At 40.1% G+C, this 14,704-nt stretch overlaps 3 protein-coding genes across 3 annotated transcripts; 2 read left to right on the top strand and 1 right to left on the bottom strand.

The window, feature by feature from the left end:
- Positions 1 to 1,031: 1,031 nt before the first annotated feature.
- rnaseh2b (ribonuclease H2, subunit B) lies at positions 1,032 to 6,236 on the top strand. The gene is made up of 11 exons (XM_035175607.2): positions 1,032 to 1,262; positions 1,545 to 1,613; positions 2,435 to 2,542; positions 3,906 to 3,982; positions 4,335 to 4,449; positions 4,535 to 4,599; positions 4,766 to 4,871; positions 5,170 to 5,251; positions 5,345 to 5,390; positions 5,649 to 5,726; positions 6,067 to 6,236. The coding sequence occupies exons 1-11, from the start codon at positions 1,199 to 1,201 to the stop codon at positions 6,175 to 6,177; spliced, it is 921 nt and encodes a 306-aa protein (XP_035031498.2). The 5' UTR covers positions 1,032 to 1,198; the 3' UTR covers positions 6,178 to 6,236.
- A 914-nt stretch (positions 6,237 to 7,150) lies between these two features.
- Positions 7,151 to 10,339, bottom strand: LOC118120545 (uncharacterized protein C13orf42). Its single transcript, XM_035175608.2, has 3 exons — positions 9,649 to 10,339; positions 9,422 to 9,563; positions 7,151 to 7,605 (listed from the first exon to the last, which is right to left on the bottom strand). The coding sequence occupies exons 1-3, from the start codon at positions 10,066 to 10,068 to the stop codon at positions 7,358 to 7,360; spliced, it is 810 nt and encodes a 269-aa protein (XP_035031499.1). The 5' UTR covers positions 10,069 to 10,339; the 3' UTR covers positions 7,151 to 7,357.
- A 2,238-nt stretch (positions 10,340 to 12,577) lies between these two features.
- LOC118120209 (TLR adapter interacting with SLC15A4 on the lysosome) lies at positions 12,578 to 14,240 on the top strand. Its single transcript, XM_035174973.1, has 2 exons — positions 12,578 to 12,694; positions 13,109 to 14,240. The coding sequence occupies exon 2, from the start codon at positions 13,110 to 13,112 to the stop codon at positions 14,043 to 14,045; it is 936 nt and encodes a 311-aa protein (XP_035030864.1). The 5' UTR covers positions 12,578 to 12,694; position 13,109; the 3' UTR covers positions 14,046 to 14,240.
- Positions 14,241 to 14,704: the final 464 nt, after the last annotated feature.

Below are 14,704 nucleotides of genomic sequence, written 5' to 3' on the forward strand. Positions count from 1 at the left end.
AAAATTTTTGTAAAAAAGAGCTGGCAAGTCTTTTTATGAACTCCAGCGCTTGGAGTTGGTTCATCTCTGTTTGAACTATCAGCTGAGAGACAAGGAAGTAAAACAAAATTCACCATCAGCTCTCATGTTATCCACAGTTCTCGGGTGACCTCTCGCGGTATTTATGTGAATTGCACTTATATTTATTTATATTTTTTTATGACACAGTTCTAGTTTACAGACTCAAGTAGAAACAAAATCTAACACAGGAAACACAAATACATAATATGTATGTACAAACAAACAAAATAAAAAACTCCAAAAACATTTAACATTTGGTGGGTTAACAATATTTCTAATTGTGCAACAAGGATCAATAAAGATTAAGGAGACTTAGAAATGACGTTGTATAATTTGTTAAGTGACTTGCTATTCTTCGATGTTGTCTTTATAGAGAATAATTAATTTAGAAAAACACATTAGTGAAGGTTGACTGTGCTTCCATTTAATTTTGGGTATATGGTATTTACCCATAATAATAATAATAATAATATAATAATTTTGACCATGTTCGACACCTTCCTTGGGAGATCATCCAAATAAATCAAACTTTGTGTTCGATAGTTTCAGGCTCATCCAAACAAAAAACCCACATTGATCAACATCAAAACTGAACCTATTCTATGGGATTTCAGCAGCTGGAGGAACATTGGGTATTATTTTAATCTGCATTACTTTCATTTTGGGTGTTATAGGTAATTTAAGATCATTAAACTATTATTATATTATTATTATTATTATTAATAATAAGTGGGATGGCTGGATTCTCTGACAGCGCATTGGGACTGTACCACGGCATATTGAAAACAGGGTGAATTAAAAGTACAGTACGTCTTATTATTCACTTCTTTGAGGGGTTTTTTTTTCAACACCGACGCATCAATTTGATTTTTAGAAATGAAATTTAATATAAATTGTTTACAAAACGATGAAATCAAGCTCAAATATCAATAATACATGCAGTGTTTTCCCTATTTCCCCCCGTGGGACAATCCAAGATGGAAGCTCAGAGGCGCGTTTCCTGAGCTCGTGTTGTTCAGCGGCAGTTTGAACTAAAACCGAGGCCGAGTGTGTTTCACACCCAGGAAATAACTAACTCTTATCAGCAGCACTTCACGTCCACACAAACTAACCCCGCTGAAAGCTAAAAACACACAAAATGGCTGCTAAAAAGAAGCGGACGCCTCAAGCACAAAATGACAGCTGGGTTGTGGTTGCTGCAGGTGGGTGCATCTCTCAGTTGGCTAACTAAGCTAACCTGCTACCAACAACACACCTCCGAGAAGTTAGCAGACGACGTTAGATCATAATCACACAGAGAAGCTAGTGCAGGTGGTCACAGCCGCGTGTTGTCGGATACAACGTGTTGCTACACAGTCAGACAATGCTAGTTGTTAGCTGGTGATCCAGTGGTGTGTGGGAGTTAGCTTGGTTCTCATGCAGCCGTGCAGATGTTGTGTCTGTTGCGCTGTAACGAGTCTAATGGTTGTTGTGATGTTTTTCAGACTCTGTCATCGACACAAAGAAACACGACAGCGACCCAGCTTTTGTGAGACTGAGGAATCCATCAACAGGTTTGTACCATGTTGTTGTTCATCTTATATACATACATCTTCAATGCAGCACATCTCATATTCATATATTATTGCACATCTTATATTCATATTTATTTCAGTCATATTCCCGACCTTTACCTTTGCAAACAACTACTGCAGTTTTGCACACTTGTCTCTTATTTTGCCATCTCTTGTATTTAGTCTTGTTGTCTCCGCTCTATGTGCAATGCCCTTGACATGCTGCTGTAACACAATCATTTCCCAATTTGGGATCAATAAAGTATATCTATCTATCTATCTCTCTATCTATCTATCTATACGTTTATTTAGATCCGCCCCTAGTATTTAACAGTGAGAAATGACTATCTAGGACTAACTATGGTTTCCAGAGCCCTTAGTGATGTCACTAGATGCTGAACCGGTTAATCAGCAACATGACACTTTGTCATTGGGAATAAATACAAATTACAGCTTACATACTTTTTGAAAATTTGCTCCTCTAGTTGTTGCTAAAGAATCGGCTCCAGCACATAAACCATTTTAACCAGAATGTTTGTTCAATTATAAGATACAACCAGAGAGTAATACAGCTTTTGAGTAGAAAGAAGCCACTTTTGAAAACTTTTCTAATATTTAAGCTTGTCACTTCCCGTGTATAATGTATGAATAGGAATGTTTTGATGTGAGTAGTCTTGAGTTGTAGCTCAGACAAAACAATGTGACCAGTAAGTCAGAATATAATAACATTCAAAATTAAGATCTGTATAAAGTAACCTTTAACTTATGCACATGCAGATGTGGAAGTGACAGTAACCCAGTTCCTCTTTGTCCCCCTGCAGATGCAGCATCTCTGTACATGTTGGGTGCCGGCGATGCTCAGATGTACGAGGTCAAAGCGTTCGAAGAAGAATTCCACTCCTGGTTTGTCGGTCAGACTGTGCAGAGAGGTTGGTCTCATTACTCATTGAAGTGTGAACTTTGAAGAAACTTGAAGCATCGTTACAAACGCTGATACAAAGGTGACTCCAACTAACTAAAAGCAACAGACATTAGGGTTATTCTTGGCTGCAAAAGATACAGAGCTCAGAATAAGCCAGATTGTCTATGCTGAAACCTCAGGTGTAATTGTCGTTAGAATTAGGGTTGCAAAATTCCGGGAATATTCAAAGTTGGAAACTTTCCATGGGAATTAACGGGAATTAACGGGAATAAACTGGAAATTTTGTGGGTAATTTATACTAACTGTATTTACCTTGTCATATACAGACATAAATATAAACATTTTGTTTTGTCATAAGCTGATTTGAGCCCTGAGGAAACTTTGGGCACTTGACTATATGCTTCTGCATTTTTGTGGCATTCTTAACATAGGTCTTTGCACAGTATTTGCAAATGTACACAGCCTTTCCTTCTACATTGGCTGGGGTGAAATGTCTCCACACATGAGATAGTGCACGTGGCATTGTTCTGTAGAATAAGATGAGAAAAAAGCTTGTAAAAAACACTAATGCAATGCCAGAGATATAAATAGTTAGCTAAACAATTGGAATCGTCTTTAAAAATATTTTACAATTGATGGATAAATGAATAGAAATAGGTTAGATGAACAGATGAACAATCCTCAATCAGCATGCTTATATATTTTCCCCAGTAATATCATCAAAACTTACCTGACTAGTCCTTGGGCTAATGCAGTAGTGTGGCCTCAATAGCCCTGCTGTAGTGTGCAGGATGCTGGGAATTATCTGTGCATGTGATGGAAGAATGCACTGCGCATGTGATGCACAGTGCAGGGTTGAAATTCAATGTGCAGCGTGTGCTGCATTCCATACATATTTAAAATAGAGTTTTGAATTATTTTTTTATTGCTCAGCGTTTAATTTGCGGTAAATTTTTTTTTCAAAGTTCCCAAAATTCCCGAGCTTAACTTCCCATGGAAAGTTTCTGGAAAGTTGCCGGACATTTACCGGAAATTTTCCGCCCCTTTGCAACCCTAGTTAGAATTAAAAGAATATGTTACATGTTCAGAGGAACAATGTTACAACGACAACAAAGAGGACCTGCTGACACAAATTCAAACTAACCATCTAGTCTGTGGTGGATCAACAGGTTTACATCCGGCACACTGGTATTCAGTCTAATGTAACAGTGTTTGTAACGTTGATTAAAGTACTTCAGAGTTTCAGAAGAGCATCATTAAGTTAATGTGACAAAGCCGTTTTACTGTTATTATTAATTTGAAGTGGTCCTTGGTCAGAATTAGTCCAGTTGTCAATCAGGTGTCTCACAGCTGTTTCTTTTGTTAAATAGATGGAAGACTTCTCTTTGTTACTCCAATGGATCCTCTTTTCCTTATTTTACCCTATTTGATTAAAGCTGGAAAAGAGGTAAGAGACAAATCTTCTGTTTCATACTGATCATTACTGTATAACACAGTCTAATATACAGATAATTTTTTCAGCTAATTATTCAACTGATACTAATATTTCTAAGTATATGTTGTTGTTTTTTTACAGGATTATTGTACCGCTAACTTAACGGGTGTATATGTGGTGGCATAAAATAATTGTTCATTAATCGTAATTGAGGTGAAAGTTTGAAATGATCGTGATATTGATTTGAAGTTGTAGCGCCCAGTCCTAATTTGGATTTAAATCTCAGATTTTTGTTGGTATTTGTTTTATCTGTGTCATCAGTTTTTTATGTGTGACATCTGTTTCTATGTTACCTGCTGCTCAGGGGAAGTTCCAGCCTGTGGATCAGATTGTTATGGATGAGGAATTCCCAGTTTGTCCGAGGCTGCTGAGCTGCACACGTTCCCTGGCCTCCCTGCACCACATTGCAGAGGAAAAAGGTGAGGTGTAATATTGAAGCTAATACCACTCATCTATAGGATTATAGTAATTGCTTTGTTTAAACTGTGTGTTGTATTCTTTTAGAGGTGGGAAGCCTGAAGTTCCATCGATATAGCCAAGAGAAGACAATGAATTGGTTAAAGAAAAAGGTACTGGGAACTACAAAGTACTCATCTTTCTATGCTGGTACAAAGTACAAAGACACACTGCAAGACAAAACACCAAAATAAAAAAAATGAAACAATTAATGTGGGGAAGTGCATTCTTGTTTTTGCACAGTGGCGTTAGATCATTCTTTGATTTGTCTTGCTGTAGGTGGAGAGGACAGTTGTTGCTCTCAAGAAGAAAAATATCTGCGTGGGTGAAGGAGTCAAATCCACAACATACATCAGAGTGAAGTCAGAGTCAGGGTACCATGAGGGTGAGTCGATTTATCTTCAAGGTACTTCAGTGTTTAAAGCTCTGTCTTACACCAGTGAAATATTTCCTACTACGAAAAAACATCTCCAGCTTGTGTTTTTACAGTAAATATGATGTTGACCTGTAGATGGCAGTACTGACATGTAGTTTCTGTGAATGGGTTAGGGTTAGTAATCAAACTCTGAAACATTTCCCCACCTTTAAGTTAGATTTTTATAAATCACTCACACTTACATAATGATAAGTAATATTATATTAGTAATCACTGTCATTCTCTCATCATCATCATCATCATACAGAGGACTACCTGCGCTACGCCCACGGCCTGATATCAGAGTACACCAGTGAAGACCTGAGCAAAGCCCTTCTCAAACACTTGCAGTACGTTCAGACATCCAACACTTTGACCTCACGACTTTTATTAGTGTTAAGCTTTGACTATAATGTCGTCTCGCATCTCTTCCTACGTCACAGGTTACCAGAGCTCACGAGCCCAAAGGAAACCGAGCCTCCTTCCAAGGTATGTTCACTTTTTCTGCACATTCAACGCATTACATGTTGTCTGTAGTCCTCCTCACTCTAACTGTGCTTTTGCTGTTTATGAGGTGAAGCGATTCCTAAGTTGCTGCTTGTATGTTTTTACCTTGGTTATAGAGGCTTTTCTTTTCCATCCAGTGCGGGGATCACTGGATTTAGGTCTGTGTGTGTTTCTGTGGTTGAACATCAAAAGGTGGTGTCCTTTCTCATGAACAGCATTTCTTACTTCCTCGTTATGCAGAAGCGGAAACTTTCAGACAATGCGGTGGAGGCCGGAGAGGACTACACCAAATTCAACAGTGCAGACTTTGCCCGGAAAGTGAGTGTCTGCCTGAACTGAAGAGAACAAACAATTACTGCCGGTGTCGATGACTCAGATGATCATTTGTTTCAATTACAACAAAAAGGCTAAAGTAGTCACTGGTTTGCTTTTTTCTCTGGAGCCCTTGGGTGATTGTTGGTGAAGTTTTTCTCTGTCGAAGACTTTCTTTAAACTTTGCTTGTAGACTTTTATACACATGGGTCAATGGGGCTTACCATGTGCAAATGTGTTTTTCTCAGCTTGAATTGAAGTACATATGTAATCAATTCCCCGCTGTCTCCGTGCAAGGTCGTCTCGTTATCATATTGATTTTGTTTTTCCTTGCGCCTTATTCCAGCCACCCAAGAAGATGACGGCTGCTCAGAAAACTCTGGCTAAGGTGGACAAGACTGGCATGAAGACCATGTCATCCTTCTTCAGCCCCAAAGGCAAAACAGAGAAGAAATGAACGTTGTATAGTTTCCGGTTTGTACGTGACACCTTTTGTAATAAAGAAATGAAAAGAAATGGACATATTTACATTTTTATAGTTTGAATGAGACGTTGAGATGAGAATGAGAAGAGAAGGAAGCTAGGTTTCAATTATTTTACCTTTATATTAATCTAAAGAATAATATTATAAAATATTAAAGTATAAAATTAAAAGTAGTTAATACTTGAAACTTATTTTTATGATAATTTTAAATTCAGGTCTTTTTAGTATTTGTAGTTATTCTCTTTTTAGATGATTCAAGGATCCACATGAGCTTTCCTATACTGTAGCTCACTGTCAAATTACATGGTAGTATCAGAAGCATCACACAGGTCATGGTTTATTTATAAAAATATCATTCATCACCATTGTGTTGTGACAGGTATCTCAAACTCTCCGGCCAAACAAAACCACAAGTAGCATAATGGTTAACTCAGAGAATATCTTTCCCTCATTATTCGACTTTACCCTTCATCTTTAACACTGTTTTAACTGTGGCAGGGAGGAACGAATAACCTCAGTAGGTTTTGAACTATTCAGTCTGCTCAGCCCTTGGACTCGCCTCGCAAATGTGAACCTCTCTCCTGAATTAAACTGCTGCTAAGGAGCCATTGTTGGATTTCCCTTTCTCTTTGATGCCTGGGAGGAATGAAGCATCTGCAGGTCTGAACCATAAACTGTGCTCACACAAAACTCCATAACATCCATCACAATAAAGCATGATTCCCTTGATTAATTAAGTTTAAAAAGAACCCTTGAAAGAAGTGCTTTTAAAAGATGGGTTAGGTAAATGTAAAAAATTACGGGATTTTTCTGTCAGCGGTTCCTGCAAAAATCCCCCTACTTACATTTCTGCTTTATAGTGGCACCCTATTGCTAAATATCCATCAGATATTGATTGAGATTATTGTTAATTAACTGCAACTGTTATTTAAATCCTTCAAAGAAATGATACTGGAAAGGCTTTTTAATATGAGGATGTTTTGACATCCCACTGGACAAAAACACAAAGATTTAAGTTATAAAATGAATGGCTGAATTCCCTTTTGCTGCTTCATATATATTCACAATAAAAGTAAAAATTTGTTTTTATATAAATATTAACCGTTCAGACAATAGTGTCAGACCAAGCAGAGAGCAGGTTTCAAATGTCTCATCAAGCCTCACTCTTCTTTTTTAATTTGGGCTTGAAGCGCAGAGTCTGGAAGGCGCTCTCCACCACCTTGGGCAGGTGGATCGGGTTCCTCTGAAGCCGCAGTCTGCTGCTCGTGGACCCGCTCTGGGGTTTCTTCTTGCTTTCCTTGGCACAGTGACGAACAGCCTTCTCCTTGGAGTCATCGGCGACACGAGGAACCCGCAAGACCCAATTGGAGTGGAGGTCGTGTTCAGCTGAGCTGGAGGCGACTGTGGGAGGGGAGAATGGAGTCAGAGGTTAAAAGAGCTGAGGCCGAGAGCTGGTACAGGAGAACCCATAATGCTTCTAATTTCAAAAGTAAGCAGGTCACAAAACGTTATCAGGTTTTCAAATCTTTATCCATGCTCGACCCATATCTAGCCCATCCCACCCGTGGTGTTTTTTTCACATCATACACTTTGACATGCCACAGAGGGAAAGGTTTAGTTGTAATTCACAACAATAAAACTGGCTGCATTCAATTAAGTGTACCAGTTCAGTTCTGTGGACAGTTCAGCTGTGTGGACCAATACTAGTACTAGCTATATGTAACCCAATAACATAGAAATACTGAATATCATAACTTTATTTTTTGACTTTTCAAATTGAGTGAAGTAAAAGTGAAGATGATGAATGAAAAAAAAACCCCACTGTCACAAGGAAATGTCTTGAATTTAAAAGTTTCCTAAAGTAAAAGTACATAAATATAATTAATGAAATAAACAATAGCAAAAGTAAAAGGATGCAAAAAGGGGCCATTTCAGTGAAATATCACATTGAAGTATCAATACATCATTTTGTATCGTAAGCAGCATTGTAAACTGGCCAACGTGGGATTTATTTTGAAGTTTAATCTCTTGCAATACATCATATTTTATGTATTTATGACCTACGTGTACTGTAATCTTAATAGTATAAAATGTAATGACCCTACTGCTTATTCAAATATTTATCACATCACTATGAGGTCCAGGTATCACAAGTAAAAATATGTAATTTAGATGTTTTCTTCATATATTATATATGAACATGGGAGTAATATTTGATTATGGTGGCTGGTCAATGTGGAGATGATTCTAAATACTTTATATAAGATGGAAAAGCAACATATGGCCATAATATCACTGTATTTCTGCAGCCTGTATAATTAAATTAAAATATATTTGATTTGTAAAGCACCAAATCAGAATATAAATATACTCAAGGCAATTAACATAGAAGGTTGAGACCTTAATAATGAAAGAGAATCCCACAATGAGCAAGCGTGTGGGAACTGTGGAGAGAGAAAACTTCCTCATAACATAACTTGATCAGAAGAGGACATGAATTTGAATCTATGTTCAATGAACTCTTATTTAAATACAGCCAGTTTCAACCTTATTAACACATCTAGTAGTTTTAGGCTTTTGGCTCTTGTAGGTTATTAAACACAGGGTCATCATCACCACTTAAAATCCTACAGTGACTTGGACAAACAACAAAAGACCCAGACAAGGTGACAAGTTTTAATTCCCAGAAACAATGTGGATTTGACCCCATGTAAATATTTATTCCGCTCACTTTGACTCACAGAGACGCAGTGCTGATCTACGCACACACACCCACACCAAGGCCCAACATTCCCCTTATTTAAACCAAGCTGTGCCAAATTGCAGAACTCATAAATATCCGTTCCCCAAATGTACTAGAAGAATAATGAATAATCCCCTGTGAAATCAGTAGAAATGTCAAAAACAACGCTGTATCTCACAATGTTAAAGAAAGTGAAAATTAATTACTGGATCTGCACCAAAATTTCAAGGTTTTTTTTCTGGTTTCATGTCTCAACTCTCCACAAAATATCCTGGAAATCGGTTGAGTAGTTTTTACGTAATCTTGGTCACAAACAAACAAACAAACAAACAAAGACAGAGGCAAAAACATAACCTAGTTGATGGAGTTAATAATAATAATAATAATAATAATAATAATAATAATAATAATAATGAAAATGTGAAATACTGATCATTACAATTCTAGTATTACAAGATTTATTTTCAGACTCACCTATGAAGTCCACATCTGCATGTCCATCATCCAGGTAAGGTTTACGCGGAGGCTCATCGCAGCTGGCGATGACCGAGTCAAAGAACTGCAGAGTGTCCTCCTCTGTGGGGGCCGGAGGAGCAGAGGGTTTGGCTCTTGGTACCTGTGGTTTAAAGAGACTCAGATAAAACTGTGTAACATCTCTCTATGGTACCGCCTGCACATCAGAGATGATTTTAAAAGCTCACCGGCTCCTGTTTAGTGGGCGGTGGGGGTGCAGGCTTTTTCCTGGAGGAGGCCACGGTGGCCTGGATGTCGCTGCTCTTCAGGTCGCTCACACTCTGGGTGTAGCGCCGCCTCAGAGCCACCAGGGCCTCCAGGTACTCCAGGCAGTTCTGGTTCTGAGAGTACAGCCATATCCGGTCCTCTTGCCTCTGGTAATAGTACAAGGTCGACTCGATGCTCACTGAGCTCTTGCTGCGTTTCAAAGTGGAGCTTACGCCGGCCGTCGCCTGGCTTCTCTCCCCCACCACGAGCATGGAGGTGCTGCGGACCAGCCTGACGGTGCAGGCTCTGTGGTAGTCCTGTTCGCTCCTGCACTCACCTGCATCCCGGCCTCTGTGTCCATGCTGGTTGGGACGGAAGACATTGTTGATTTTCCTGAACATCCCTCTAAATGGAGCCTTTGGGGCTTAAAGCATTGACCCTATATTCCTCAGTAGTTGTGAAGCGTCCATCCATCCTGGTCTCCTCCTGATAAACCAATATTTTAACACCTGTAAACCTGGATGAATGGAGCTGGGTTAAAACAAGGCGCTGTCCAGGGTTCTGAAGCTACAGATATGTGAGGTACCTGATCTCAACATGTCGCATGCTGCTCAGCAACACTGCTGTGGCAACGGCTCTGTAACTGGACACTCCACCCAGTCCTGAGTCAGATACTGTGTCCTGACTCATAGTGGACACAATGACAACAGCCAAGGAATACAACAAAACACACTGTGTCGTACTTCTATTAACTGTGTGACTGTGAATGCACCCGTTTATAAACTGTGTTTAATTAGATTTTCATTATAGAAATATGATAAATTGCACTTGTTTACATCTGGGCCAAGTTTTGTGCCAAATGCAAAAACGCAAAATCTTGAAATCTGTATCAGTTATGTAACAACATGTCTATATTTAAACAAAACTCCAGAAGTTGTGTGATGTTGATTTAGGATTCCTCCTCCTTATTAATTATAGAGCAGCTCCTCTCCTGTTTCATGTGGGTCTATTGTTGGGCTGCCCTGACGCGAACAGAGGGCGTCTGAATGAAAAGAGTCTGAACTGAAGTGACACAGAAAAGAGACTAATTTAGAGGACAAAAAAACATCCACGGCCAATAATATCATCTGGAAGTTTGCATCACTTTCACTGGATTACTGGTTTAGACCTGGGTTTGCTGTGGAAAAGGACTTCGCACACTATTTGATATTGATCAGTAGAAAAAACACTCTCCATACAGAACAGTTTGCATCATACAATTATGAAAAACCATCTGACCACTCGACGTGTCACATGTCCACAACAAAAAACTCTATGTTAGTTTTTCGCAACATTTTCTTCATTAAAACATTTGCATTGCAGAGGTGTCTCCCTAATATCAAATTAAAGTTGGGTGCAAAACAGGAGGATAATAAAGATAAGCTGGACCTTTGATTGGTCCTCCACACAGGAAATCCACAATCAACATAGCAGCACAACGACGTAGCAGCGCAAGGGGAAAATGTAGTAAGAATAAAAATATGAATAAAAAAAGAAATACTATAAACAGTAACATTAGAAATAAATAAGAAATTCAAAATGTGCAATATAAAAATAGGGATCAAGGTTGTGTAATTGTGCAATTTGTCCATTCTTGTAATATACAATGTTCTAAAGGTGCAGTAGTTCTTTCTTGAAAATCACAATCCTCATCAGTGCTGATTTCAATACAGACAGCCCTCACTACAACAGGCACCAGACAAGAGGAGACACAGACGATCAGTTTAGCTTCATCCGTCAGAGTGATGAGTGGGTGGGGAAGTTTGGATGGGGAAACAGTTCAATGGAGAGAGGTGAGTGCATGTTTGAAATTCATTTGGGTAGAAGTTGAGGCAGGAGGTTAAAGGTGAAGCAGAAGAGTGAAAGGAGACTTATCTGAGCTTTTGTGAGTCCAACAAAGTCACAGAGATCCACCAGTGTATCCACAAAGGTCAAAAGGTCGGCTCCCTTCAAGCGTCGGCTCATTTTCACCAGCGTCTCGTCCAACAAAATTCATCACATCCAGCCGGTCCTTGGAACAACTATCAGTCAGTTTATGTCATATTTATGTCTTTTTTTAGTTCATATAATGTCCAGAAACTGATTGAACTTCAAGATCTCGCCTCCTGTTTTTGCTCACTTCTCCGTCTGTCCTTGTCCAAACTTTCTTTACTTTTCCCTCTTTCCCCTCTCTCCAGTTCACAGGTGTTACTGGTAAATCTCCTCCCTCCCCCTTGCCCCCTTTCCTGCTCATTTTCTTTTTCCTCATTAGCTGTTTGAGTCTAATCCGTCACTGTTATAACCAGGATCGTCATTTATTAATCTCACTCGCTGTGGAGTCAACCGCGTCTGTCTGCCCTCTTCTGTACAACTTGGATGTTTTTTAGGTGATAATGAGGTCGATTGCAAAATCGAGCGTGAAGTCACACTTCTGCTTTGGCGGAGGGGAAAACAATAGGGACTTTAACATATAGGCTCACAGTTATTCGACTACAAACCTACACCATCAACTGGCAGTCTTGAATATAACTCTGAGGTAATGCCGTGACAGAAACAGGAATCACCATCTGCCCTAACTTTCTGTTTACTGATACCTAGAATGACTTTCCTTTCTGCTTTTTACCCAACCACAGCCACACACCTGTTTCTTATTTACAGTGAAACACAACTGCCATTTCACAGCTTTTAGCAAGAAGGACAAATAATGCTTCTTACATTACATTCTAATGTAAAATATATGAGATCAGGGCGGGAATAAACCTTATAAATGACAAACTTTTATGCATTGGAGTACATTCATACAGTTAAGCAGAAATGGGGAAAACAGAAAAAAGATTCAGATATTTCCACTTCCTCTTGGAGTGGTACAAAGCAACCTCTCTGCACACTCCTCTTCACACACTCACACACAGATAGACAGTGACAAGTTGATATCTGCTTTTTTCTGCTGAGATTAAAGACGGTGGAAAGACCAACGAGCTGATTGTGAGACTTTGATTCCAGGCAAAGGTAGGAAGATGTTTTCTTCAGAGTATAATCCAATTTGTTTTAATTCAATACTATATTACGATAAAGTAAGATGCCTTTTTGTTAATCATCTCTTGGACCAATGTCATTTTCTTTTTGGGGGCTCGTTATGTTGATCCACAGAACTCAAAGTGGATCATAAAAGATCTTAAACTCATTTTAAACAGAAACCAGAGCCATAAGTAGTAGTTCATATTTATGTTGTTATATGTGTATATTTTTCTAAGTTTTGTGTATTTATACAGCGTTAGTCATTGTAAACTATGAGGCTGTAGATGCTGTGGTGTGTGGCATTGGTCCATGTTGTGTGTTCCTATAGGTCACCAATACATGCATGGGGACAGTGTGCGTTTATAACCCGGTTCACAGCTCCTGCGTGTGTGCTCTTTGTTGCAGGATGCTTTGTGAAGGCAGATTGTTTAGCATGACCTTCGGTGAATCGGAGGAGCCGGACTTCCTCCCTCCTCAGAAGGTTCTTCAGAGTGCTTATGGGCAGCCGAGAGCAGCTGCCACCCTCATGTCAGGCTCCGCTACGCACGCCCCCCCCATTCATCGTACTTCCCCCGAGCCGATAGGTAGCATGGAAGACAGGAGGACTTCAGTGGAGATGAACACCCCCCCGCCACTGTCCTGCTCTCTCCACTGGGACCCTCTGTGCAGACAGATCTCTGCAGAGATAGAGATCCCAGCTCAGGCTCGCTCAGGTAGCGATGCCCCTTTCCTGGTCCCCTCCTTCTGTCAGAGCATCTGCCAGAACTACAGTGACCTCCACATTGGAGGTGACCAGGTGCTGCCTCTGTCAGCGAATGATGGTAAGCTGAGGCTCTGCACTGACGCTCAGCCTCCTGGCCCCTTCCTCCAGTCCTGTGATGTCCCCCCAGCTGTGGAGGATTCTCTCCCAGGACAGACATCTCAGGGTGGGCTTCTGTGTCCAATGAGGGGAGGATGGAGACAGGGTAGTGCCCGTGATCGGAGCTTTTTATTCCAAGGCCGAGATGGGCCATTCTCCAACTCCCTTCTAAATCGCTACCTGGAGCAGAAACTATTGGATCTGTACCAGCAATATACAATGGAGAACATGGCGAGAGATGAATCTGACCAAGGCCCCGTTTGCCCTCTGATGGCGTCAGAGTTGGTTCTGACCAGCCTGGACCAGATCACCATGAAGCTGAGTCGCGAGGGGAACCTGGAGGCCAACCTGGCCAAGGACATGGTCCTGAGCTGCCTGCTGCGGGTGGCTGGTGACATGCAGTCGAGTGAGATCAGTACACCCGTCCTGCAGATTTCAGACGAGGAGTCCAGGGAGCAGCTCACGGAGAATAAGGAGGAGTAACCGCAATGTGACGAAACCAATTCTCCCTTTCATTTTAGACACCAACACCAAACATAAGGATGAAACTGATGATACTGATGAAAGGATGTTTTTGCTGAAGTTTTGCTGTAGTTATGTATCATAATGTTTTACATCTGTCATCTAATGTCTGTGTGTTTTCATTGTTACAATAAAGACAGGAAGTGAAATTCGAAACTCATCTTTCCCCTTTCTCAAATAACATAAACCTCTTACCCAATTTTTACTGAAGTATGACATCTGGTAATCGGCAGTGAAGCTTATGAAATAAAAACCATTTGTATAGATTCCATGTTTTTACAACGAAGGAGAAGGAGCAGATGAAATTCTAACTGATTTTTTTTTGTCCTAATACATCATTCTTGACATATTTCCTGTTTTGTCGACCATGAATGTCTATTCCCATGCTCCCCTGCAAATCCTGGAGTTTATCAAAGACTTTCCTACAATGTCTGCAGTTCAATAATCTGTCACAAGGGGGGAGCATTATCACCCAATTTATTAACCCTGATGACTTTGACAAGCACCTCCTGCTCCCCTCTTCTATTATCCCCCTTCCTCCTCCTCCTCCTCCTCTTCCTCCTCTCCTCCCTTTGTCCATCTGCAGCTAATGCTTCATATCACCAGTGTCCTACTATTGC

This window comes from Hippoglossus stenolepis, chromosome 13 (genome assembly GCF_022539355.2).
Source record: "Hippoglossus stenolepis isolate QCI-W04-F060 chromosome 13, HSTE1.2, whole genome shotgun sequence".
Lineage (NCBI taxonomy): Eukaryota > Metazoa > Chordata > Actinopteri > Pleuronectiformes > Pleuronectidae > Hippoglossus > Hippoglossus stenolepis.

Coding starts and splice junctions, on each gene's coding strand:
- rnaseh2b (XM_035175607.2), top strand. CDS start 1,199: ATGGCTGCTAAAAAGAAGCGGACGCCTCAAGCACAAAATGACAGCTGG. Junction 3,983..4,334: donor TGATTAAAGCTGGAAAAGAG/GTAAGAGACAAA, acceptor CCTGCTGCTCAG/GGGAAGTTCCAGCCTGTGGA. Junction 4,600..4,765: donor TGAATTGGTTAAAGAAAAAG/GTACTGGGAACT, acceptor GTCTTGCTGTAG/GTGGAGAGGACAGTTGTTGC.
- LOC118120545 (XM_035175608.2), bottom strand. CDS start 10,068: ATGTTCAGGAAAATCAACAATGTCTTCCGTCCCAACCAGCATGGACAC. Junction 9,564..9,648: donor CGCCCACTAAACAGGAGCCG/GTGAGCTTTTAA, acceptor TTTAAACCACAG/GTACCAAGAGCCAAACCCTC. Junction 7,606..9,421: donor TGCAGATGTGGACTTCATAG/GTGAGTCTGAAA, acceptor CCCCTCCCACAG/TCGCCTCCAGCTCAGCTGAA.
- LOC118120209 (XM_035174973.1), top strand. CDS start 13,110: ATGCTTTGTGAAGGCAGATTGTTTAGCATGACCTTCGGTGAATCGGAG.